The sequence below is a fragment of the Orbicella franksi genome, chromosome 9 (assembly GCF_964199315.1).
Source record: "Orbicella franksi chromosome 9, jaOrbFran1.1, whole genome shotgun sequence".
NCBI classification, from domain to species: domain Eukaryota; kingdom Metazoa; phylum Cnidaria; class Anthozoa; order Scleractinia; family Merulinidae; genus Orbicella; species Orbicella franksi.
The window spans coordinates 26,295,244-26,320,687 of NC_138153.1; the positions used below are offsets into that span (position 1 = coordinate 26,295,244).

The 25,444-nt window shown below is 39.4% G+C and overlaps 2 protein-coding genes across 7 annotated transcripts in view; one reads left to right on the top strand and one right to left on the bottom strand.

Annotated features, from left to right (window-relative positions):
* The window catches only part of LOC145498197 (uncharacterized), a 358,759-nt gene that overhangs the window by 224,126 nt on the left and 109,189 nt on the right, over positions 1 to 25,444 (bottom strand). The window lies entirely within an intron of this gene.
* LOC145498198 (uncharacterized) lies at positions 3,505 to 24,531 on the top strand. 5 transcript variants are annotated; one of them, XR_014050795.1, is made up of 7 exons: positions 3,505 to 3,981; positions 10,835 to 10,913; positions 13,348 to 13,408; positions 18,133 to 18,213; positions 19,016 to 19,094; positions 20,157 to 20,233; positions 22,729 to 22,811. XR_014050795.1 is itself a non-coding variant. In XM_081478099.1 (3 exons), the coding sequence occupies exons 1-3, from the start codon at positions 20,059 to 20,061 to the stop codon at positions 23,477 to 23,479; spliced, it is 381 nt and encodes a 126-aa protein (XP_081334225.1). In that variant the 5' UTR covers positions 19,568 to 20,058; the 3' UTR covers positions 23,480 to 24,531. The 5 variants fall into 5 exon arrangements, 2 of the variants coding, with proteins under 2 accessions (XP_081334225.1, XP_081334226.1); XR_014050793.1 differs by lacking the exon at positions 3,505 to 3,981 and having other exon boundaries at positions 9,903 to 10,913; positions 13,348 to 15,006; XR_014050794.1 differs by lacking the exon at positions 3,505 to 3,981 and having other exon boundaries at positions 9,903 to 10,913.

Below are 25,444 nucleotides of genomic sequence, written 5' to 3' on the forward strand. Positions count from 1 at the left end.
TTAGAAAATCACTATTTTTAAAGTAAATATTACAACAAACATTTACAATTGTAATGTACAGCTCGCTATAAATTGGAATGGAGATTTGGCTAGCTACCGGGGTCTGTCACCGCGAGTGCAAAAACGTTACAAGAGTATTCAAACTGAGAAAACAACCCTTGTGTTTTTATTGTCTTTGTTTTTGTTTTGTGGCTATCTTTTATCCACTTTTCGCTGCAACTGGAAGAATCCGGCTGCTCTCACAAACCTTATTCATCCTCGGCACCCCACTCTATAATAAGTACGCTTAAAGAATGGTGTTCCGCAATGTTTTCCTTGTAAAAGGACTGAAGCAACGAATTTAACAATCGATTTTCAAAACATTGCGACGCAATAAGTTCTTGCCCTTGGCATAATTTGGTTATAGTCAACAATTTCTTTTCCGACATGACCAATTTCCTCATTTCCATAAACTGTACCTGGCTGGATTTGGGAACTGATCGCTTCTGGAGGGTCAAAGTTCATCTTTGACTTTTATCCAGGATCCCCAAGGGATGGAGCACCGGACAAAATTCATTTGGTATACTAAAATTCTATGTCAGTCCCAACTAATTGCAAACAGTTTCCACGAGGACATTTCGTGCACTTCGTACACTCCCCACGCAATTTCTTCAGGACGTCGACTCTCTGCTGTGCATTAGGGTTTTTCTCAACGCTCCTATCCGAACCCGAGGCGTTGCGTGACGTTGGAAAGCGTGCGTGACATCATAGGTAGGTCTTATAGTTTTCGGGGTGGGGTATAACGTTTCGTATTGCATTTAGCCACTTTTTTTGTCCTGCTCAGTGGAGGCTTGTATTGTGTGAGATTGGCCATATTCTGCTTCTGTACTTGATACTCTGAAAACGTGCTTAGCTGTTGGGACAAAAGGATCGGTAACAAATTATTCACTTTCAAGTTGATAAGTTGGATTGTGTTATGTTTCTGTTGACGTTAGTTCAGATAAGAGAGATACAACAAGACAACATTCCCTGATTGGTGTCGTGACATATATTGATATCGCAGATGCGAAAAGCGTGACCTAGCTCCTTTAACAAGAACACGACACAATGCCGTGCCTGTATTGCAACGATAAACTGGGAAGAGACCATCCTTAAAAATCGGCTTTTCCAAGTTACGTGACATAACAATTGAGCAAAGAGTATTCTATTCACCTCTACCGAGTCTTGATATCGCGGTCTTGAATGAACCGCCCATTCTGGCGTCACCGTCAGACAGATCCTCAACCAACAAATTCTGGGCTGGGATTGGCTGTTGATGACAAAGGGTCAAGTTAACAAATGAGTTAGCAAAATGAACGAGTGACCAGCCAAATGTGTTTCCTCAAAACGCGCACGAAATTTTCGCGGTTTGCGCGTGTTTCTCCTGAATTGCGCCTGGAGGTCTGGGAGGAAAGAAAAGAGCGCGAAATACTTAATGGCTTCTCTTAGACTGCGAGCAATCTCTTTTACTCAGAAATCCGCGGGGAAGAACGCAAAGAAAAACGTAACACACAAGCGAGCAGTGACATGGGTTATGAGCGTTCGAGCGATATGCGAAGCGGCGGCCCGCAGGTAGTGCGTCGCGTCTTTCGACGCCCGCGCTACTTGTGGCTCGTGTGACTTAGCCACTTGCCGCTCGCGGCATGTCACGCTCGCAGTCACGCTTGCAGTCATGATCGTAGTCACGATCGCACGCTTACTTGTTTTGTGTTCTTCCCCACGGATTTTCGAGCAAAAGAGAGACTGCTCGCAGTCTAGGATTCTCTCACAGCACGTTTACCAATTTCAAAGTCGGGAGCAAATCTAGATAAAACACAGGGTATGCAATTTCTTCGTTTCCTGGGAGGCACGTGAAAACTCGAGACGCTAGAGTCGCTAGACGGAATAAAAAAGTTAAAACCGTCTACGAAGAAAGTCAGGCAACGCACCATCAATCCTAACAAAAGTACAGTGACCTTGAAAACACAAATAACGGCTTCGAAGATGACTGTTCCATGTACTGTGTTCGAAAACGGCGAAGAAGGTCGGCCTCAAGGGAAGCCAAAATAAATAAGGTAAACAAAAATGAAAGGGAAAATTCTGATTGATTCCCTGAGAGGTCCGATTTTTGCAATATGGACCACTAAGATGTTTCGCTTGCGAATTACTTTTTTAAAACGATGCAAAAAAGAAAATAATTGCCGTAAGTAGACGTCGTTTTTCCTTCATATTTTGCGGACAATTTGAGTTTAACTTCCAAGAAGCGACCAGAAAAACTTAAGTAAATGTTTAACTTTAGCACACACGTTTACCGAGAATAAATTGCGGGCGTCTAAATGTTTACAGCAGCGTTTCAAGAGCCATTGTAATAAATTATTTATTGTACAGGCTTGTTCGATCCGTATTTTGGAAAAATTGGTCTCCTTCTTTCTGTAGCAAGTCTATGGATTGAGTCGTAAAAAGCACTTGACCAATATTTCTCCCGGGAAAACGGACCTCACGCTAATTAGTAACATACATAAAAGTTTTCACTTGTGTCGAAAAGCAATTGGTTTTGGATTTCTTCGTTACATGATTGGCTTTAAAAACTCGCACCACTTTTTCATCCAATCAGAAGTAAAAACAAAACCATTCGTGACTCGCACGTTTTCCCGCGCTTTGTGTCAGCTACACCTATTTACTTCGAGTTTTGATTGGCTTTTTAGACTGTCTGTGTTCTTTGTGATTGGCCACAGTGATTACTTTGGTTTTGGTTTTACGACACTCATTGAAAACCGCTTTGTATTTTAATGCAGCCAGTGAGCTAATAATATCTAACTGACCTGAGTAAACACTTGATAACTTGCTCTGTCTTGTCTTGTGGCTGGACTAGTGAGAAGGAAAACTGTCTCGGAAAAGAACACATGGAGTCTATGTTTCACAAAGAGAGAATTACAACAGTTAGTATAATACAGAGGGAGGGAGATATACAAAACACCCCGCAATGTTAGAACAAGGCTAAGCAATTTTTTACACGCGTGTTCAAAACCATCCTTGTCTTCCACCCTTTCCCTCTCCCTTTCTCCAGCTAAGTTTTTTTCATAGGATTCGTGTTTAACATCTGAAGATTACGGAGAATGACATTTAAGGCATCACTGTGCTGTTGATTTACCAATTTCTTTTGTCCGGAGTGATATTCTTTATCAACCCATTTTTTGTTTGAATAATATCGACTCAAGAAATTTGTTTGTTATGTATCGGTATTCGTTGTTAATTAAGGGGTTATTTGTGTCGGGTTCTTCAGTATTATTGCACTGGTGAAAATAGTGACGTGGCCCCAGTTATTCGCAGGCTGGATAACGCTATCCAGTGGATAAGTGTTGACAAAACAAACCTTGCTATTCGCTGGATAGTGGTTTATCCGGTGGATAGCGTTATCCACCTTTCGAACAACCCAGGCCTGTAGTGTAGCGTCTCCATGGGACTATTGTACTGGAAGTGCTTTGCGCTCGCCCCCCCCCCCCCCCACCCCTCTCCCCCGCCTTGTACTTTATGACCAGTCCCTTACCAAGTAGTCACTGATAATTTCGACCGTTTCTCACCGGACTGTACCGCAGCGTGCTTGACATGCTTGAGAGTGATCGATAGGTAGGTAGGGAAGGCTTGGCATACACATAATGCCCCATATTAGGCTTATAAGAGCTGTCAAGAAAATGCGCCGATTGACAGTGTTACTCTATTGTCCAGTCCCCACTCCGACAACCAAGTTCCGGGAAGATTCGTCATCAGACCCCTCAAAACGGCGGAAGAATTCAAAATGGCGGTAGCCTAAAGAATCTCCCACGTGTTTTCAGTCACTGCGTTTTTATGTGTAGTTTTCTTCCTGAGGTCTTGGGACATTAGGTCGTATAAACAATTGGAAGTTACCCTATGCAGAAGAAAAACCAACACAAGTTTCACGTACTTGGAGAATCAGCAAGAAATGCAGGATTGCATTGAATTAAGGTAAGCTCTCCGATCTGAAACTGAGCTCTCTGATTATTTATTTACGCGTACAAATAAACTTTAGTTTTATTTAGCTGGTAATAAACTTAACGCCAATACTATGGATTCATTAAATTAGGTCAGTTCTTTGACTAGATGAAAAATATTGGCGAAAACTTGTCAAACGCACAGCTACTCGAACTTTTAGCTTGCAGAAGATCTAACAGGTAACTAGTACTTTTGATAAATATCTGAATATTAAACTAGCACTTGTGTCATCGTACAAACTTTAATATGAGGCACAACGTTATTGATCGTCTGGTTGTAATTAGGGTTATTTAATGATCTACTTGTAAATAGTGCTATGTTGCTATTATTATTATTATTATTATTATTATTATTATTATTACTATTATTATTACTAGTAGTAATCAGAGATTATGAGAGTGCGTTCGACGCCCTCACTTAAATATATAAACCTTAAATGATTTCATTTGCTGACTTTCAATCTTTGTCTATTGTTAAAATCAACATTTTTCAGCAGCAATCAAGGTTTTACAGTCAGACGTGTGAAGTGTCAAAGTCCATGCTAGTGAAGAGGTCATGATTTGTTGATACGTTGCGTGACCCCGCCAGTTTCTGTAGACTCACAAGTTTCATAGAATATTTAAATTACGTACATTATTCTAAGCTGGAAGCACAAATTTAAGCTAGCATTTGCAATCGCATGCTCGTTTATTGTAAACCAACTCCATGCGACTAAGGGACCGTTCATTTTTTATCAGGTAGGGGGGGCTGGTGGGATTTAGGGGGGGGGGCATGCGAAAAAAAATGGCTTTCAAGGGGGGGCCATCCCAAAAAAATAAGGGAAAAAGGGGGGGTCACGTGAAATATTTTAGTAAAACTTTAAAATGGCATAATGTTTGAATATCAAAAAAATTGCTATAGAATAAACATAGAAGGCAGGATACAAATTTATTACAAACTTTCCTTCTGCTTTAAAAAAATGTTTGGCGACAAAAAAGCATTTGTAGCTACTGAAAAGAAGTATTTAACACTGTTATTTTCGAATGCAACTTTCACTGGCACTCATCTTCATCTTCGCTGCCGTCGAGTTCTTCGTTGCCGCTTGTGCTGCTATGGGAGTCTCTTTCACCGATGCTGCAAGAAGCAGCAATGCTTTCCGTCAGAGTGTACTCTTCAGGGTACATGAAGGTGTAGACATAATCTCTGACTTCCTGCTCAAGGTTGGTGGTGATTCTGCTTCTTGCAGCATTGGTGAAATAATTCCCTTCCAAGAGCTGTGCGATGTATGGCCCATCTCTTCTAAATAACGACGTGGCAGCATCCTCAACTTTAATACACCCTTCCGGGACGGCCGTTCTAGGAGGGTACACAAGGCATTGTGGAAGATCATTTCCTAGCGGGTTTCCAACACAGATTCCATAAACTCGTTGGACGTTGTTTTCAGTCCGCTTCCTCTTTCTCGCATTTGACTTTCTGCGCTTTTCTTTTTTCCTTCTCCTTTTGTTGATGTGCTGTGCATGTTTGAGTATGCCCTTGAATATGCTGTTATAATTGCTCTTATTTTCTAGTGCTTCCATGTCCTGCGTGACCTTCGTCAACTTAGCTTCTATACATTTGATCTGTTTTACATTAAAACTGTGGGCATTCATCAATTCAGATGAGGGAGATGCCAATGAGAGGCCAAATGCCACACGCTCAGGGTGAGCCATAACTAGGAGATCCGAAATTGACTTCTCTTTCTTTTGATTTGTTTTTCAAACAACAGCTCTCTGTAGTATAGGGATTGTAAATATTGTCTTCACAGTGAGCACAAAACGCGAAGTAGGGGGATAATAGAGAAATATTTAAAAAGTTGAAATCTAAATATTGTTTGTTCAATTTTTTGGGGGGGGTCATCCCAAAAAATGACCGCTATAAGGGGGGGGGCACGTGAAAAAATTGGTAAGCTGAGGGGGGGTCATGCAATTTTTAAATGGTGCTTCCCAAATCCCACCAGGCCCCCCTCTCTCATAAAAAATGAACGGTCCCTTAATTGGAGTATTTTCCCTGATGAATAAAGTAGATTTGTGAGTCTTGCCTTCAGACTACTTTTCCACCAATTCCAAACAATAAAATTTTGACCGGACAAAGACTGAGCTATCTGTTGCGACTGGAACTAATGAACAAATGCAATCAAATTGTAGCTGTTCCCACATCCCAAAGCCAAGTCGTGTTAATAGACAAGGACAATTCCCTCAGATTTCAATAAATGCTATCGTCGAAGCATTTAAATTCACCAAAGTCTAACGCTGAGCGCACATAATAGTGAAGCGTACGGCGATTGAATGGAAAGAAGTCAAAGATCCAGCGGAAAGATAAGCTCACATGGCCTGCTCACATACTCACATGTTCGCCACATGTCTTATCACATGTCTTAGCATTAAACGGTAACAGTTTACTGGCCATGACATGCCCCTGCGAAAATCAAGCGGGGTGGCCATTTTGGTGTCCTTACAGGAATGTAGCTTTTTCTGCATATAACCGTGCACAGGGGAACCAACTCTAGGAAGCCACAAAGTCCTTAAAGTCTTGCCGCTTTTAACTTATGGTGCCGAGTTCAATCCATGAGCCTAGGGCAGTCATAAGTCTGCTGGATTACTTGATGGATAGAGTCCTCCTAAGTATGTGAGCAGTTCCAAGGAGGACGGTCTTCTGTAGCTCTGTTATTCTAATATTGCCTGGGATCTTGCCGATGTAGTTTTCTGTTCCCTTCTTGACAAGCCCGAAAGCTCCAATGATCACTGGGACAGTTGTTGTTTTCATTCCCCATGTTTCCTCGATTTCAATCTCAAGATCTTTGTATTGTTATTATGATTGTTATCATTATTATTATGATTATTATTATTATTATGATTATAATTACTATTATTATTATTAAAGATTCGCACAGCTATTGATGATATTGAAGCTGGTTTCGTCATTGGTTCCGGGCAACAACAAGTTGCCTAGGGAAGCCAAGAAACACCTCTTATTTGCTTTTTCTCTTCTTTCTACATCTCCAGCACCTTTCTAAGAATTCTTGCTGACCCCAACAATGCACATCTCTGGATCAGTCCAACAGGAATGCCCACCTCAATGGCTCTCAGATTGTCATTCAATCTCAGTGGTATTGATCCCAATGCTCCCACTACCACTGGAATAACCTTTGTCCTCACACCCCACATTTTTCGAACTTCTCTTGCTAGATCTTGATACTTTTCAACTTTTTCATCTTCCTTCCCTCTCACCCCATTATCCTCTGGAATTGCCACATCTATAATTTGACAGCTCTTGTCTCTCTTGTCAATGATCACCAAATCCGGTCTCCTAGATTGACACAATCCTCTACGGATATCAAACCTCTCCCTCCATCCTTTATTGGCACATAAAGTCGTGCCACACAGTCCCGTGGATGGAACCCTCCATTCATGGTTAGCAATTTTCTTGTTCTGCGATCTATTATTATTATTATTATTATTATTATTATTATTATTATTAGAGCGGTTTTCAATTGAGTGTCGAAAGTAATTAGACAATTACTTTGGTTTTGGTTTTGGTTTTACTATGGTTTGAGATTAGCTGAGTAGTCTAATTGGTAAGTAATTGGTTTGGTTTTGGCTTTACAACACTCAATTGAAAACCGCTCTATTACTATTATTATTATTATTACTGTTGTTACTATGATTATTAATATTATTATTGTCATATAATTATTACAAAATTATTAATTTTTACAACTGGGTGCCAACCTTATGACAGCTATCAGTAAGAGGTTATCAATAACTTTGTTTTAAAGAATCAATCTTTTTCCATTTCTTTTCAAATCAAGTCAATGGTCTCACTAAGATCTAGCGGAAAATTAAGATATTGTTTTTCTTCAAAATTGTCAACTTGGTGGTATACGGATGTGTGAAGCAAAACTGTGAACAATGTATTGAGTGTTATTTTTTGTTAATACATGTAGATTAGCCACTGGGTTACATTTGACAATGATGACGTGGTAACTGCTCTCAATTTATATGTAGATCAACTTTCAATAATTGATAGTGGATACCAACTATCTGCCAAATACAAACCTTTATTCATAGTGTATTCCAATTAGTTTTTGAATATTCTGGGGCTAATAAACCAGCCAAAACTCGAGAATGCAACTCCCTTTAATTCCAGCGATTGACAGTGTGTTTCATCTGAACTAAACTTGGGAAAACTACTGGAGGAGCAGTTACACAGCTCACAACAATCCTCACTCCGCCACTGAGCCATGAAAACTATTACAATAAATCAACAACAAATCTTAGCTTGCAGTTCTTAAGTATCTCTGTCTCAGTAACCTAACTAGTCACTTTGTAACAAAATCAGCCAAATATCGAGCGAGGGGCATGTCTGTTCCAAGTAGGTAGAGCTTGCTGGAACAGGTGGCTTTATTTCTTTAAGTCCAAACTTGAGTGCTTTAATTGAACTTCATGATATATCAAGCAAACAAAATGTCATAGTTTAATTTTGAAAAGAATGTTTGGCCTTTATAGCAAATGTTGTTTTGTATGATTGAGGTATCCCTGGATTTGTGAAGGTGGTAAGAGGTGGGGTGGTGTTGCGACTTACAGGTAGACTCTTAATAATCCCTGAAAATTCTTTAAGTCGCCATTATATCATAAAAATATTAACCTGGACTTCAGGTGGCAACTTACATAAAGTGAAAATCTTTGGGAACATTTCTAGATGTACAATATGGCAAGTAAGATTTGTATAACATCAATCACACTGGCAAGATAAGAAACTTGTTTAGGGACCTGGAATTTTTGCATGCACCAAATGGATCTTTTGAACAAGAGATATGTTTACAGTGTAAGAACTGGCCCTAATCAATGTTGATTCCACAAATTGATTCTCCTCCTGAGTTTCTTGATCTGTGAAGCTGCAATCTTGAACTTTGTACAAGAAACGGGTGTAAGAACTGACCTGCAAAGGAGACTTGGTTCCACCCAGCAAATTCTCTTCCTGAGTTTCTTAATTTGTGAAGCTGCGACTTGGTCCCACAAAAAACAGGTTGGAAATAAGAAATTTGTTTTGGAACCTGGACTGTTTGCATGAGCTGAATGGATCTTGAGCTTTGTACAAGAGATGGGTGTAAGAACTGACCTGCAAAGGAGTTGGTTCCACCCAGCAAATTCTCTTCCTGAGTTTCTTAATCTGTGAAGCTGCGACTTGGTCCAACAAAAAACAGGTTGAAAATAAGAAATTTGTTTTGGAACCTGGACTGTCTGCATGAGCTGAATGGATCTTGAGCTTTGTACAAGAGATGGGTGTAAGAACTGACCTGCAAAGGAGTTGGTTCCACCCAGCAAATTCTCTTCCTGAGTTTCTTAATCTGTGAAGCTGCGACTTGGTCCAACAAAAAACAGGTTGAAAATAAGAAATTTGTTTTGGAACCTGGACTGTCTGCATGAGCTGAATGGATCTTGAGCTTTGTACAAGAGATGGGTGTAAGAACTGACCTGCAAAGGAGTTGGTTCCACCCAGCAAATTCTCTTCCTGAGTTTCTTAATCTGTGAAGCTGCGACTTGGTCCAACAAAAAACAGGTTGAAAATAAGAAATTTGTTTTGGAACCTGGACTGTCTGCATGAGCTGAATGGATCTTGAGCTTTGTACAAGAGATGGATGTAAGAACTGACCTGCAAAGGAGTTGGTTCCACCCAGCAAATTCTCTTCCTGAGTTTCTTGATCTGTGAAGCTGCGACTTGGTCCAACAAAAAACAGGTTGAAAATAAGAAATTTGTTTTGGAACCTGGACTGTCTGCATGAGCTGAATGGATCTTGAGCTTTGTACAAGAGATGGGTGTAAGAACTGACCTGCAAAGGAGTTGGTTCCACCCAGCAAATTCTCTTCCTGAGTTTCTTGATCTGTGAAGCTGCGACTTGGTCCCACAAAAAACAGGTTGAAAATAAGAAATTTGTTTTGGAACCTGGACTGTCTGCATGAGCTGAATGGATCTTGAGCTTTGTACAAGAGATGGGTGTAAGAACTGATCTGCAAAGGAGTTGGTTCCACCCAGCAAATTCTCTTCCTGAGTTTCTTGATCTCTGAAGTTGTGAGTTGGTCCCTCAAAAAACAGGTTGAAAATAAGAAACTTGTTTTGGAACCTGGATTGTCTGCATGAACTGAATGGATCTTGAGCTTTGTACAAGAGATGGGTGTAAGAACTGACCTGCAAAGGAGTTGGTTCCACCCAGCGAATTCTCTTCCTGAGTTTCTTGATCTGTGAAGCTTCGACTTGGTCCTTCAGAAAACAAGTACATGTAGAAGATAAGAAACTTTTTTCAGAATATGGACTGTCTGCATGCACTGAATGGATCTTGAGCTTTGTGCAAGAGATGGGTGTAAGAACTGACCTGCAAAGGAGTTGGTTCCACCCAGCAAATTCTCTTCCTGAGTTTCTTGATCTGTGAAACTGTGACTTGGTCCCACACAAAAACAAATAGAAGATAAGAAACTTGTTTTGGAATCTGGACTGTCTGCATGAGCTGACTGGATCTTGAGCTTTGTACATGAGATTGGTGTAAGAATGCAACAAATTCTCTTCCTGAGTTTCTGTGGAGGAAAGACTGTACTGTCTTACAACAAAGCTGTTTGCAATTCGAGACTGTAAATTATTTGTTCCTGATATTCAGGCCAAGCATTTAAGAAAATAATTCTTGAACAGTCATTATGGTAAAGGCTTCACGGGAGTATGTCTAACAAGGTGTAGGTCTAACCGAATTTCATTAATTTTACTAGGTTCAAAGGTTCCCTCTCAGTTTTGTTATTATTCAATTTCAATTTGATTGCAGAAAAGATTTTGCCAGAGTATAATTTTCAGAACAGTGCTATCTTGGACCCCAGAATGCAATGGTAGCATGGATTAATTAGGTGAGTAAGTGTCAGTGTTATTATGGGATGTACTGTACAAGCAAACATTAGATCCCTTTAGAAGGTATTATGAGTATGAGATATACAGTTGAACCCCTATTGAGTGGTCACACTCTGGGAAATGAGAGGTGGCCGCTAAATAGGGGTTTGTTTACCTTGAGCATTTTCAACATCGGGTTTACTTCTTAGAGATCATGGAGTCAATTCAAGACAATTATAATATAAATGTGTTTGAATGTTTTAACACTCATCACCTTCTATTTTGGACTCTCATCTGCCATCACCTTTTCCAAAACAAAGTTAATTTATGTGTATTAAATTTTAGGTGGCCGTTTAATAGGGGTAAAGACAATAGAAAAACCCTCATTGGGACAACCAAATGGTAGCCATGGCTGTTTAATAGAGGTGTCCAGTTAATGAGGGTTTGATTTACAGTATTTTACCGGCAATAATTTCAGGACTTTGATAACTGGCAGCTTAGTATAATAGGTGGCTGCTTAATATCACTCCAGTTAGACTGAATATCACCCCGGTTAGCCTGAATTTCATTCAGGTCAGCCTGAATAATGCTTTGTAAACTGTAATGATGTGATTTAATGCCCTCCCTCCAGTAAGCACCCTCTGTCTAATAAGTGCTCTCCTTTGAGTGTCATTTTTTACTTATAAAATATTCACAATTTCCAAGTTATAGTGGTGGGATGATTTCACTCCATCACTCCTTCACTGGGTCACTTCCTGTTAGACATTTGGAATTGAAGGCGGGGGGGGGGGGGAGGGAACTCCCATATGAGAAGGTCAGGGAAGCTCGTTAGAAAATTTGAGTTTAACTCCTAAAGAAGACTAATGTGGGTATTGCTCGAGCTTCATTAGACCCCCAAAAGATACCACTTAAAACGGAATACATTCGATTACTAGCCACTGTTCAAGAAAGGAGAGATCTCAAAAGATCAGCAGAAAACAAAATTAATGAAAGCATTTCTTTTATTATTATTTCTTCGACTGCACCCTGAGAGATACTGTACTTTGACAGCGAAAGTGGTGTTTTGTCACGATCACCCTAAGTGAGACCAGAATCCTTGATTTGTACCCGAGACGACAAGCATCCCCCACCTTTTCATATAGGAGCCCTTCCCCCCCCTCCCCCCCGGGTTTCAAACATTGCCCTGTCCAAGGCTGTTTTACAGTTGATTGCGCCATGTCAAGTAAGTTATTCTTTGAATTTCTGACCCAAGAACTCAATATCTTACTGCAAAAATGATCTACATTGAATAGATTTTTGCACAAACATTTTTATCTAATATAGAAGCTAATTATATAAATAGCTCATTTCCCGAAGGTGTCCACTTACACGGGTTTAACTTTACCCGATTGTTGAAAACTGAGGAGATATTGAAAATCACAAAATTGATGAGCTCTATGAATTTCTAATTTATGATTCAAGCCGTGACTAAAAGTTTTGGACGATCAACAGGCAAGAGAATTAGGGAGAATTCGAATGACGTGTTTCGCTATTTAATATTTATACAGTATTGTAAATAAATACTTCAAAGATGAATACGGACATTGCAAAATGATTTCAATAAAATAGTTGATAAATAGAAAAAAAGACATTACACAAGACGGGGAGCTTAGCAGTCACAAATATCACCTTGGAAAGGGAAGATAAAAAATAAATAAAGTGGAAAAAAGAAGTTATTACAACACGGAGTAATCATATTTGGTCACCCATCCAAGCAGGAACCCCACAGAACAGGGCTTAACTTTGTTGAGTGGACGAGATGCGGCGCTGTCCTTGTAGTATGACTCTACATGTACATTGGATATATATTTTTTTTATTTCTAAGATCTCTCAAAAGGTAACAAGGTTTAAGTAAGAAATCTAGGAAAATAAGAACGAAAACAATAGGAACAAAAATGAAAATCTGATTATACTTGCTTTGCTGACAAGACAAGAAGCAGTACTTTCTTTATAATTGTCTTGGCTGAGGATCATCAATAACTTCATGAATGTTTTCAATGGTGTTACACCTCATTATGGATTTTCTTACCGTTGCGTCTTGCCAGTGTGCTTAAGCTTTAACTTAACCTACAGATTAAAACCTCAAGTCAGTGGCATCAAAATTGTCACGGTTTACAGATGATCCATTTTCCAAGTTGAGTGGCTCATAGCCACTTTGATAAATAAGCAGCCCTATTTCAATAATTGCCCTTTTTTCCAAGTTAAAAGCTGCCACGGTATTCAAGACATTGCCATATGCTGTTTTGATGAATGAATTATGAAATCTAATCTATTTCATTAAAAAGGAACTAGTTTAAGTTAAAAGAAATAGTAGTAGACAATAATTATTGTACTGTTACTATTGTACAATGATACTGTTATTCTACAGCTTTAGAATGATAAAAATAAAATTCAGTATGACATTCTTGATTTCAGATCATTACTGTTTGCAGCAAGTTTGATAGAAGTGGAGGAAGACAATGTGTACCCTCTTGAAGTAAGTAATATTAAAATAATTCTATTTAATTGTAGCCTCTTTAATGCCCATTGATGCCATAAACCTTGCTGGAATAGTGACGTCAACATAACAAGGCCAAGGTTTGAGATTTTTCCTTAAAGACAACACCTTTGAGGTTAATAAGTTGTTTATTACATCCACGGCCTTTGCTTTTTTTGCAAGCCTGTAATAGGCCTGTGGGCATTACTAGAATGAGCCAATCAGGTAAAAGGTGAAGGATGCAGACAAGCCAAGAGGCCAATCAGGCCGGAGCTTATCCCAGTTACTGTAGTACGAAGCAAAAGGAATATTTTTACTCTCCCCTGGATTGGATGCTAGTCCATCACACAGTTACCCCCAACATTAAATTCGCTGCTACCCATTTTTACACCTGGGTGGAGAGAGGCACTGTGAGAGTAGTGTCCCTCCCTAGAACACAATACAATGTCCCTGGCCAGGACTTGAACCTGGACTGAGTCCAGCACACTTACCATGAGGCTGCCACGCCTTCACTAGCCAATCAGAGTTTGCATTATATTGGCTACAAACACAAGCCAGATAAAAATTGGTTATAGTAAACCAGCTCCTAACTTCCCTCCTCTTCCCGTCTCCTGTCCTTCCTCCTTCATGACATCCTGTATTCTCTCCCCACAATATAAACCTCACAACAATGAATTTCAGCATGAGTTCTTGACAAGAAGCGGGGTTTGTTTGTCATGTAGGATCAGAGGGATTCTTATTTGCTGGAACAGACACTGTTGATTGCCTGCAAAAATTTTGTTGTAGATGAAATCTGAGCTTAAGTTAAACAGCACAGTACATGTGTAGTTAAAAACAAACCATGCAAATGACTTTGAAACCAGCTCAAATTCTGGTCCTGCAGTTGGATCGCACCTTGATATTTTTATAACTTTTCTTCCCAGATGTAAGACCTATCACTTGTATCAACCCAGTCTCCACATATCAGTTCTCTCGCAAGACCTATGTGCCCTTCTATTATTTATCAATATACAGATTTAGACAAGCCTAAAAAGGCAGCTCCTGGGCCGGGTTGCTCAAAGCCCGATTAAGCTAACCCAGGATAAGTGCTGTGAGTTTTGTAACTTTGCTGTGATGTTTTCTGTCTGAGTATAGTTTGGCATTCTGTTTTGAGTTTGAATAATCTCAAAATACACAAAACAAAAGCAGTGAAAAACATTCGTATACAAGGCAAATTTATACTTCCGTTAATCTTTAATCCTGGGTTAGCATTAACCGGCTTCCAGACAACCCGGCCCAGCTGTTTACAACAACTGAAGTTAACCTGACATGAGCCCATGATCGAATTGAAAACCAGCACTTGGTCAGCAGTCAACTTCAAAAACACTTGACCTTCATAAGCTCTAAACTTGAGCTGGAGTATGGTCACGTGATACTGGTCACCAGATGCCTTCTTTTGACAGGTGTCAATTGACCATAACGGGGACGCCCAATATCAAAGAAGGACGTTATACATGTAAACCAAGGCTGCATGTCTCTGTCAACCTATTAGCCGGAGTATGGCCACTATCTTGCAGGAGTCTGTTGCTGTCAACATTGTGTCGCCATCGCCACTGTTCGTATGTGCCCACAAGTAATATCGCTAGCCATGCTAACCATGAGAAAATCAATTCTTGGGTTTCTTTTTCTTACCTATATGAGTATGGGCTCTGCTTGGTGACCCTTTGTGCAGCCAGAGCTCTGCTATAAAAGTTAAAAACCCATCCCAAGATATAAGGCTAGTTATGAAACCTTTTCCAGATACATGTATAAACTCTCTCTCCAGATGTCGGCCCCATCCCCTTATATAATATGTAAGTTTTCTCACCAGATTTAAGCCCTGTTACTAGATGTTGGCTCTCTTCTCAGGTATTAGTTCTCTCCAGAATGAGATGTTGGCCCTATTCCCAGATTTATCCCTCTGTCCAAATGTTGGCCGTCATCTTACATATTAGCCATCTCACAACATATTGGCCCTCCTCAAATATATGGCCCTTCTCCAGATGTTGTCCCTCTTTTTGCATATAAGCCATCTCATGACATATTGGCCCTCTTCGAATATGTCCCTTCTCCAGATGTTGTTCCTCTCTTTGCATATAAGCCATCTCATGACATATTGGCCCTCTTCGAATATGTCCCTTCTCCAGATGTTGTTCCTCTCTTTGCATATAAGCCATCTCACAACATGTTGGCCCTCTTCGAATATGTCCCTTCTCCAGATGTTGTTCCTCTCTTTGCATATGAGCCATCTCATGACATATTGGCCCTCTTCGAATATGTCCCTTCTCCAGATGTTGTTCCTCTCTTTGCATATAAGCCATCTCACAACATATTGGCCCTCTTCGAATATGTCCCTTCTCCAGATGTTGTTCCTCTCTTTGCATATAAGCCATCTCATGACATATTGGCCTTCTTCGAATATAAGCCCCTTCTCCAGATGTTGTCCCTCTCTTTGCATATAAGCCATCTCACAACATATTGGCCCTTTTTAAATATAAGCCCCTTCTCCAGATGTTGTTCCTCTCTTTGCAGATAAGCCATCTCACAACATATTGGCCCTCTTCGAATATGTCCCTTCTCCAGATGTTGTTCCTCTCTTTGCATATAAGCCATCTCATGACATATTGGCCTTCTTCGAATATAAGCCCCTTCTCCAGATGTTGTCCCTCTCTTTGCATATAAGCCATCTCACAACATATTGGCCCTTTTTAAATATAAGCCCCTTCTCCAGGTGTTGTCCCTCTCTTTGCATATAAGACATCTCACAACATATTGGCCTTCTTCAAATATAAGCTCCTTCTCCAGATGTTGTTCCTATTTTTGCATATAAGCCATCTCATGACATTGGCCTTCTTCTCAGATATAAGCCCATTCTCCAAATGTTGTCCCTCTTCTTACATATAAGCCATCTCACGACATATTGGCCTTCTTTGAATATAAGCCCCTTCTCCAGAATGATGTTGTTCCTATATTTGCATATAGGCCATCTCGCAACATATTGGCCCTCTTCTCAGATGTACATGTAAGCCCCTTCTCCAGATGTTGTCCCTCTCTTTGCGTATAAGCCATTTCATGACATTGGCCCTCTTCTCAGATACAAGCCCATTCTCCAAATGTTGTCCCTCTTCTTACATATAAGCCATCTCACAACATAGTGGCCCTCTCTCCAGATACTGGCCCTTTTCTAAGATGTATGGTAAGCCTTCTAACTAGGTGTTGGCCCTCCCATCAGATGAGTAAGTTCTGCAGATGTTGGTTCTCTTTGAAGAAACACATACAGTTGTACAAATTCTCTCTCCACATGTTGACCCTCCTTGAGGTATGATACTGTCTCCCAATGTTGTCCTCTTTTAAGGTGTAAATCCTATCTCTGCATTTTGGTGTACTTCTTGCAGGTAGATCCTCTTCTCAGATTTAAGCCATCTCCCCATGCTGGAGGGAAACTCTAAGCCTTATGGAACAGATAATGTTCAAGGAAAAATACCTGAGCAAATGTTTAAAATCAAATGGGGACTCAAGTGTTTGGTATTCCTCAAATGCTTTTTGCAACCTTAGATATAACCCTGCTCCTAGATAGAATCCTTTTCCCTAGACATAAGCTCTCTCCTCCTAGATGGAAACCCTCTCTAGAAACATAAAAATAAAGTTAATATTCTCCCTGGATATATTCCCCCTTCCATGATATAAGCCTTCTCCCCCTACACACAAGCCTTCTCCCCTTAGATAGTAGCCCTTTCCTTAGATATAAACCTTCTCCTTAGTTGTATATGGAAGCCCTTTCCTTAGATATAAGCCTTCTCCCTAGATATCAACTCTCTCCCTAGGTATAAGCTTTTTCCCTAGACATAAGCTCTCTCCCTAGATACAAGCCCTCTCCCTAGATGTAGACCCTATCTCCCTAGTTATAAACCCTCTCCCTAGATATAAACCCTCTCCCTAGGTATAAGCCATTTCCCTAGACATAAGCCCTCCCCTTCTTGATGTATGTCCTCTCCCTAGATATGAACCCTCTCCCTAGATATAAACCCCCTCCCTAGATATAAACCCCTCCCTAGATATAAACCCTCTTCCTAGATATAAACCCTTTCCCTAGATATAAACCCCCTCCCTAGATATAAAACCTCTTAGATATAATCCCTTTCATTAGACATAAGCTGTCATCCCCACGGTATACACCCTCTCCCTAGATATAAAACCTCTCCCTAGCACAAGCCTGATAGGCCACTAGGCTCAAACACAGACTCAAAAGCTGACCCTCTCCTCTGGTATAAGTACTCTTTGTGAATGAAATCATTTCACCAGATTCAAGCTCTCTACCAGAGTTAAACTCAAGTAAGGTGTAAGCATTCTCTGCCAGAGTTAGGTCCTCTTCACAATACTTCTCTCCGCAGATATACATGTACATGTAAGTCCTCCCTCAGGGTATTAGTACTCCCCCAAGATATTAGTCCCCCCCCCCCCCAAATATAATCCCCCTAGATATAAGCCCTCTCCCGAGACATAATTATGTTCAACCCAAATTGAGTTTTATACTTTCTACAGATTTATACTTTCTCCCCAGGTATAATTTAAGCAATCACACCAGATGCAAATTCCTCCCTCAGTATTAACTTGACTTTTTAAAAAGCCTTACAAGTCTCTTTTTTCAAATATAATGATTAATGTTAATATTACTGATTAATGAATACTCTTTTCAACCTCCACAGGATTGTAAGACCAAATGTTGTCAACCTATTGACCAATGATGTTGAATATGACAATCTTTCATCACTTTTGCCAGAATTTAGGTAATTTCCCTTGGCAACTTTAGCATGACCAAAAATAGGTCTGTTAGGCATGCGTATGGAACTAGCCTAAATAATTCTTTTTTCTGCATTTGCTTTGGTTATAAATCTTGAGATCCAAATTTGCGGTTATTGTTAATTGGAATTGAATTTTAGTTTTGGAATTTCCAAAATTTCTTATATGATGGCTGGCCTGTGGATCTGCTTTGGACGTGACTGAGTAAGAAATTTTGCCTTGCTCATAAAAAAAGACATAACAAATAAAAGTGTCAGTTGGGGTATGTTGTTAATAAGTCTTTTGCAAAGCAATTAGCTAGCTATTCAATCAGAACGCATTAGATACCTTTACTGCCAGTCGTCCAGTCACATAACAAAAAATACAGCTATTTGATGACAGCACACGTCATATAATTGAAATGTTATGATCTTTGAACAAGTGTATCTTGTGATGTTACATTCATGAACCCAGCTTTGAAGGATGTAAATCATGGAACAGACAATTACAAATTTGTTTTGTCTACTGAAAGGCAGATTTTGTTAGTGACAGTCATAAAAATGGTAACTTGGCATTGATTATTACTTTGCGCTTTAGAACTGTTTATTTAAAATTAGTTTCTTGTCAGTTAAACTGTTGTTGTGCAGTATAAACAATAGCAGAAATGTTTACGATAGACAATTTTGCATCTTATTTGTGTTATTTTTGGTCTTTTATTTTAAAATGGCAACTGGTATAAACTTTGAGGGAAATCAGATAAGGGTAAAACATTTTTGTTTCAATTTTTTGTTCTTGTTTTGATGTCAACAGTGAGCAACTTCAAAGTTTGAGAAGGTGGCTTTCATAAGTTCTTGTCACATTTTTATGTTAACACAAGGGGCGAACTCAAGTAAGTTATGCTGTTAACAAGTTTAATGTAGATTTGATTATTTGAGCTATGCTTTATGCTACCTCGTTGATATCAACACATTTATTAACTAACTTAAGTTTATTAAATTTAAAATCTGTGACAAAATCCTTAAGGCACAATCAGTTAATGGGACAAAAATAAACACCTACCTCCTTTTTTTAATGAGATTCATTCATGTCAATAAAAAGATAATATTAACAACTGTTAAGAAAGATTGCGTAATTATCAATGCAGATTTTGAGTCAGATGTTAAGATACGATGTGGCATTAGCGGTAGCAAGGGACTTGCTCCTTGAAAGATGTGTTAGCCAGCCAAGGCTTTGCTAGCTGTGAAAACCAGAGGCGCCTCACCCTCATTAACTAACCCTATGCTAGAAATTGGTTATAAGCCTCCCCACCCCCAAGTGTGCTTAGTTGGTCATGTGTCTATTGGCTGAGAAATTTTGAAAGGATAATTTGCTAAGAGGAGGAGACATCTCTGTTTGGAAAAGCTAAGCCAAGCGCAAGTTAGCCCAAGCGAAAGCTAAAATCGAAACAGTTCAAAATAGTAATTGAACTATATTGAACTATCTGCGTGATTCGACTGATTCAGTTGATCTTGAGCAAGCGTTGGTGCCGAGCCGCCAACTGAAAAGAAAACAAATGATGTGAAGTTTATATGAAATAATTCATATATGAACTGCGGTTGTAGATGAAAGTGAAGAATGATCATCGCAGTGAATTTTCCAATTTAAGCAATTGGAAAGAAGAAGCCGGAAAAAAATCAGGGCTTCAACGGGATTCGAACCCGTGACCTCCGCGATACCGGTGCGATGCTCTACCAACTGAGCTATGAAGCCACACATTGGGAGCGAGGCCACTTAATTGAGTTCATATCTTCCCGTGAGGAGTGAAATGATGTGAAGTTTATATGAAATAATTCATATATGAACTGCGTTTGTAGATGAAAGTGAAGAATGATCATCGCAGTAAATTTTGCAGTTTAAGCAATTGGAAAGAAAAGAAAACACTTTGTTCAAATAATGTTGTTACCTTCCACAGAGGTAAAAAACCAAAGTTGTTCAACGTAACGACGATAGATGTTAAACGTTATAATCATTCGCTTCACCAGAATACAGGTAAGTCCCATTTAAAACTTCAGCGTTAGTAAAAGTAGGTCCGCCATGCGTATATGTGGAACAACGTTAATTATACCTCACTCGCGTTTTGTTTGGTTGCCATAGCAATCGGATCCGAATTCGGCCACTGTTGGTTGAAACTGCTATTTAATAGAGAGGTTAAGCATGACGTTTACGGCAAACGGCAAACGGCAAAAATGAAACTTTTGCCGTCTCCCTTCAGTTGTGTGTACAGTAGAGTGAAATTATTTGTATTTGCAATGAATAGTAGGAGACGTTATTCCATTTTTGTGTGCTTTATTTACGGATTAGAAGAAAAGAACTCAAAATCAGAAGTTATCTTTGCCGTTTGCCGTCTGCCGTTAACGTCATGCTTAACCTCTCTAATATGGGAATTTTCAAAATAACCCATCAAGACCAATGTGTAGACCGGAGTATCACCTTGCGTTTTAGATCTTCAGAACTATTTGCAGGAAAGCTTCTCTGAGTTTTCACATCTTAACTGCGCCCGTAATTCAAGTTCAATCTCACACCAAGTCATATTAAGCAAAAAAATAAGCAAATAGAAGGGATTTGGTAATGCGCCCGCAGTATGGCCGGGGACCTTCTTTTCATACAACGCTTCCCTTTTTACTCAGAAATGACATTTTCTGAGTGTAGATAGGACATTGACTTTCACTCCTTCGCTCGCTTCTTCCTTCGATTCATGTTAACTTTTTAATGAATCCGCTGACCAGACGCAGTACATTAAGCTTTCTCAGTCCTGCGTGCCAAAGTCCATAGTGGTGAAGCTTTTTTTTTTCAAATCGTTGAGACGATTGAAAGTATGTTTTATTGTGTGTTTTTTTGGACTTAAGCATAGAGAACTTCAACCCCATGTCCACCGTGAAATTAAGTCTCGTAGTACTGAAATACTGAAATTTCCATAATCTCACTGGTCAGCCAGTTCAATGGAGGTTGAAAAAGCGGTCGGCTGTACACAGGCCCTGTAGACTGATCATATCGATTGACGGGACACAGATAACAATCACGGACTCACATTATTGGCTTGTAAATCAGACAGATCGTCATGGCTGATTTTTGTCATGAGAAGATGGTCGATTATCAAATTCAGGGCGTGAGAAACTATTTTTGTCGGGCCAGCATGTTTTGAGTTTAAAATCGAAATAATTCAAGCTTTATTTACAGGACGAATTGCTAAATGATCAAAAGCTTCACGTTATTTAAAGCCAGGAAATGGGAAGAACCGTCGGGAAATAGTTTATCGTTATAGAAGCGTGCAGTAATCAAAAAAGAGAACAAAACAAAAAAAAAAAGAGAAAAAAGTAACTTTGAAAGAAAAAATATATACAAAACGTAATAATCCGCACAGTCCGAGATTTGAACCCAGAATTCCCGCCCGGCAGGTAAGCTCTATACTCACTGCGCCACGACAATATATCATGGGTAATTTTGAGTATTGGGAGTGATTATTAACTAGGTATGAATTGAATCGCTGATTTATGTAAACTTCGGATTTTGCACTGTAAAATTGATTTAAAAAATTGTCGCACACGGAAGATTTTGTCAATTTATTTCATTTTTTCATAAAGGAAAAAATAATTTTACGCCAGGACCGAGAGTCCAACGGACGACCCACGATGTTCGGAGTGAGAGGCGGGCACTAAACCATTGCGCCAACTTACTGGACACAGATATGTACTGAAAACTTGACTAGATATGTGTACCAGTGGCCCGCACTATGGTCAGCGTGACGTACCTAAACAGCGCACACGACGTTACTTTTGTAGTGAATGGTTTTTGGTGAAAGATGTATAGTAAAAGTTATGATCCTCGGCTTTGAAGTATGTAAAACGTGGAACAAGCAAGTAATTATTAATTTGTCATGCTTACAGTTAACGCAACCTTCTTTAACAAATAAAGAAGCCTAAGACGTGTATTACTGTGATAAAACACGACAGGCATTTGAGAACACGAGGGAAATGCAGAAAACACGAGCCACAGGTGAGTGTTTCCTACATTTCTCGAGTGTTCTCAAATTTCCGGAGTGTTTTATCACGATGTAATACATGGCCTAGGCTTCTTCATTTGCTTTATGATATAGAGGTAATGGGGCGAAAAACAAAAAAACACGCTTTTGCTATGTTTTATACCCTGATAAAACATGGGTTTTTGACCAGTCAGAGCGCGCGCAGGGTCCTATCCATATTATAAATGATAAGAAAATATGATTTTATCACTGTTGGTCGTATAGAAGGTAGAGACGGAGCACATTATTTGCGTTTTGGAAAATATCTTTTTGAAATTTAGTCTATTACGTTGTTGCAGAAAAGAAAACATTATAGGTGTGTTTCCCGCAGACAGTGAACTTCGCAATTTGCATCTTACTTGCGTTTCTTCTTGCCCTTTAATTTTACTTTAAACGGAACGTTAACAGATAAGGTAAGGTTAACGGATAAGATTAATCACTTTTTATCCCTTTTTGTTTTTGTAAGGTGTAAATAGCGAGCTGCTTCAAAGTTTGTGGGCTTTCGAAGACATCACGCACGCTATCGACAGTTCTGTAAACGTGATGGGCAGACTCGGGTAAGTGCTATTGTTTACATATTTACTATGAATTTGATTAATTTAGCCATGCTTAATATCAAGGCATTCAACTAACCCAAGTGTACGAGAATTTAGAGACGTTTAGGTACAGAACTAGACAGATTTTAACCGGTTGAAGCCTCTCGTTGTACGTTTAGGAGTAAACTTTAATAGATATCAACCGTGATTTTCAAACCTGAACAACGCGATAAAGTCATGCCCGTTTAGGGACAACCACTCGCACATGTAAAATAAAATATTTTTTCTCAGAAATCGCGCTGTGAAAGTATGAAAGTTCTAGTGCAAAAATGTGAATAGAGATAAAAGCAATCTCACGACGATCGGTTTTGAATCGTGCCGGTTTTGGCAGAACTGTAAGCGCATCTAAAATTCGAATTTGCTGTTTAAGTCTAAGTTTTCAAACGTATTTGATTGTAAGTTGTTACGATCATGTGCTTTTGGAATAATTTTTTAAGTCTCTTCACTGCAATTGGTTGGAAATATTTGTATTTTTTAAGCCTTCAAGTTCTCTTTTTTCTTTTCAGATGTCTTGAAAATGACAAGTTCAAAGGAGTGGCCAAAGAAAAATTTTCAACCTTGGAAGAAGAGCAAAAACCGCCACCTCCCAGCCAGCCACCACAACATTTCTTTTATACTTAAAGCGAGAGTTTTGAACTGTCGCTCTTGTGGTGCAACTTTGTACGTAGCCATGCGCGTTTCATATCATATTTTCGAATAAAATTTTCCTAAGTCTTTTGGCGGGAGATTTCGATCTTTCAGATGCCTTGAAAATGGCCCAGAAGTGACCAAAGAAAAATTGTCAACCTTGGAAGGAAGGCAAAAATTGATGCGCGTTTCATATCATATTTTCGAATAAAATTTTCCTAAGTCTTTTAGCGGGAGATTTCGATCTTTCAGATGCTTTGAAAATGGCCCAGAAGTGACCAAAGAAAAATTGTCAACCTTGGAAGGAAGGCAAAAATTGATGCGCGTTTCATATCATATTTTCGAATAAAATTTTCCTAAGTCTTTTGGCGGGAGATTTCGATCTTGTCAAACTTGGAAGGAAAGCAAAAATTGATGTCGAACACCGCCACCTCCCCACCACCACCACTAACTAGCATTTCTTTTATACTTATAGTGAGAGTTTGGTGCTCCAATCCTTGTGGTACAGTACACTCTACTACGCACGCGTACTAGGTGAGTGTCCCAGTTACAAGAACTGTAAGTCGTGACTGTATTACGTGACTGTAAGTAACTGATAACTCCGTGTTAGGTAACCCGTAGTTTAAACTTCGGGTTGCCCGACACGAAGGTATCGGTTACTTGTATGTTGTAACTGTGAGTAGCTGATAACTTCGCGTCAGTTTAAGCTTCGGGTTACCCGACACGAAGTTATCACTTACAGTTACGACATACAAGTAACCGATACCTTCGTGTCGGGGAACCCGAATTTTGAACTTTGCTTTAAACTTCGGGTTAGCTGACACGAAGTTATCAATTACTTACAGTCACGTAATACAGTCACGACTTACAGTTCTTGTAACTGGGACACTCACCTAGTACGCACGTGTATTAGAGGGTACTGAACCACAAGGATGGGAGCACCAAACTCTCTCTATATGTATAAAAGAAATGTAGAGCTGGTGGCGGGGAGGTGGCGTTGTTTCACATTAACTTTTGCTTTCCTTCCAAGGTTGACAATTTTCCAGTGGTACTCGTCATTTGTAGGGAATCTGTAAAAGAATCTTGCAAGCATGGTTTTCAGTAAACTGACACAAGTTTGTAAAGTGATAAAATTAATTTATTTTCTAATATTACAACAAACAAAAACCAAAAGAAGATTAATATGCAGTACATATCTTTCGCGTACAGTAAACAACAGTGTACTCGTTATAACAGTTAAAGCTAAGTCCGTAACTCTTCGTCTTATTATCTCCGCTGTATTCTGATGATGTTGTGATCATAATAAAACCTTCATTTACGAACCTTGTGTTATTTTCCTCTGAGAGCTACGACCCTTTTGAGTTACCGCGATATTAACAATATGTGCAACTAGATTATGGACTAATGACCCGCGACAGAGTTATATTACAAAACCTCTGAGAAATATTAAACGACTACATACCGCCACAGCACGGCACTGTTTTCCTTCGACAACTACAAAGTTTAGGATTGATTAATAGACTTTCAGAGAATTTTTAAGTCCTTTCAACATAACTGCCACTAATTAAACTTACAAACTTCAATTCGACGATTTACTCGAAAAATACGTAAGAAATATTTAAGGATATTAACCTAGCGGCGCTGTATGTGAACAACAACAGCAACAAGGAAATTAGAATAACTACAGATCAACAAATTAACATCAGGTTTTCATACATCTGTCCTGTTATTGATCATGAATTTTGTCATAACATTGTGGAAGTAGATGTGGATCCACGAGGCGATAGCCGAGTGTATCCGCAGACTGCTTTGGCAATGTTATGACGAAATTTATTGTCAATAACAGGACAGACATGAAAAACTGACTTCAATTTGTTTTTTACGATAACATGGTCAAACTGTCCGCTCTCGCTCGTTGACGCATCGCATAAATTATAAATTTGTTTCTGTCTGCTTATT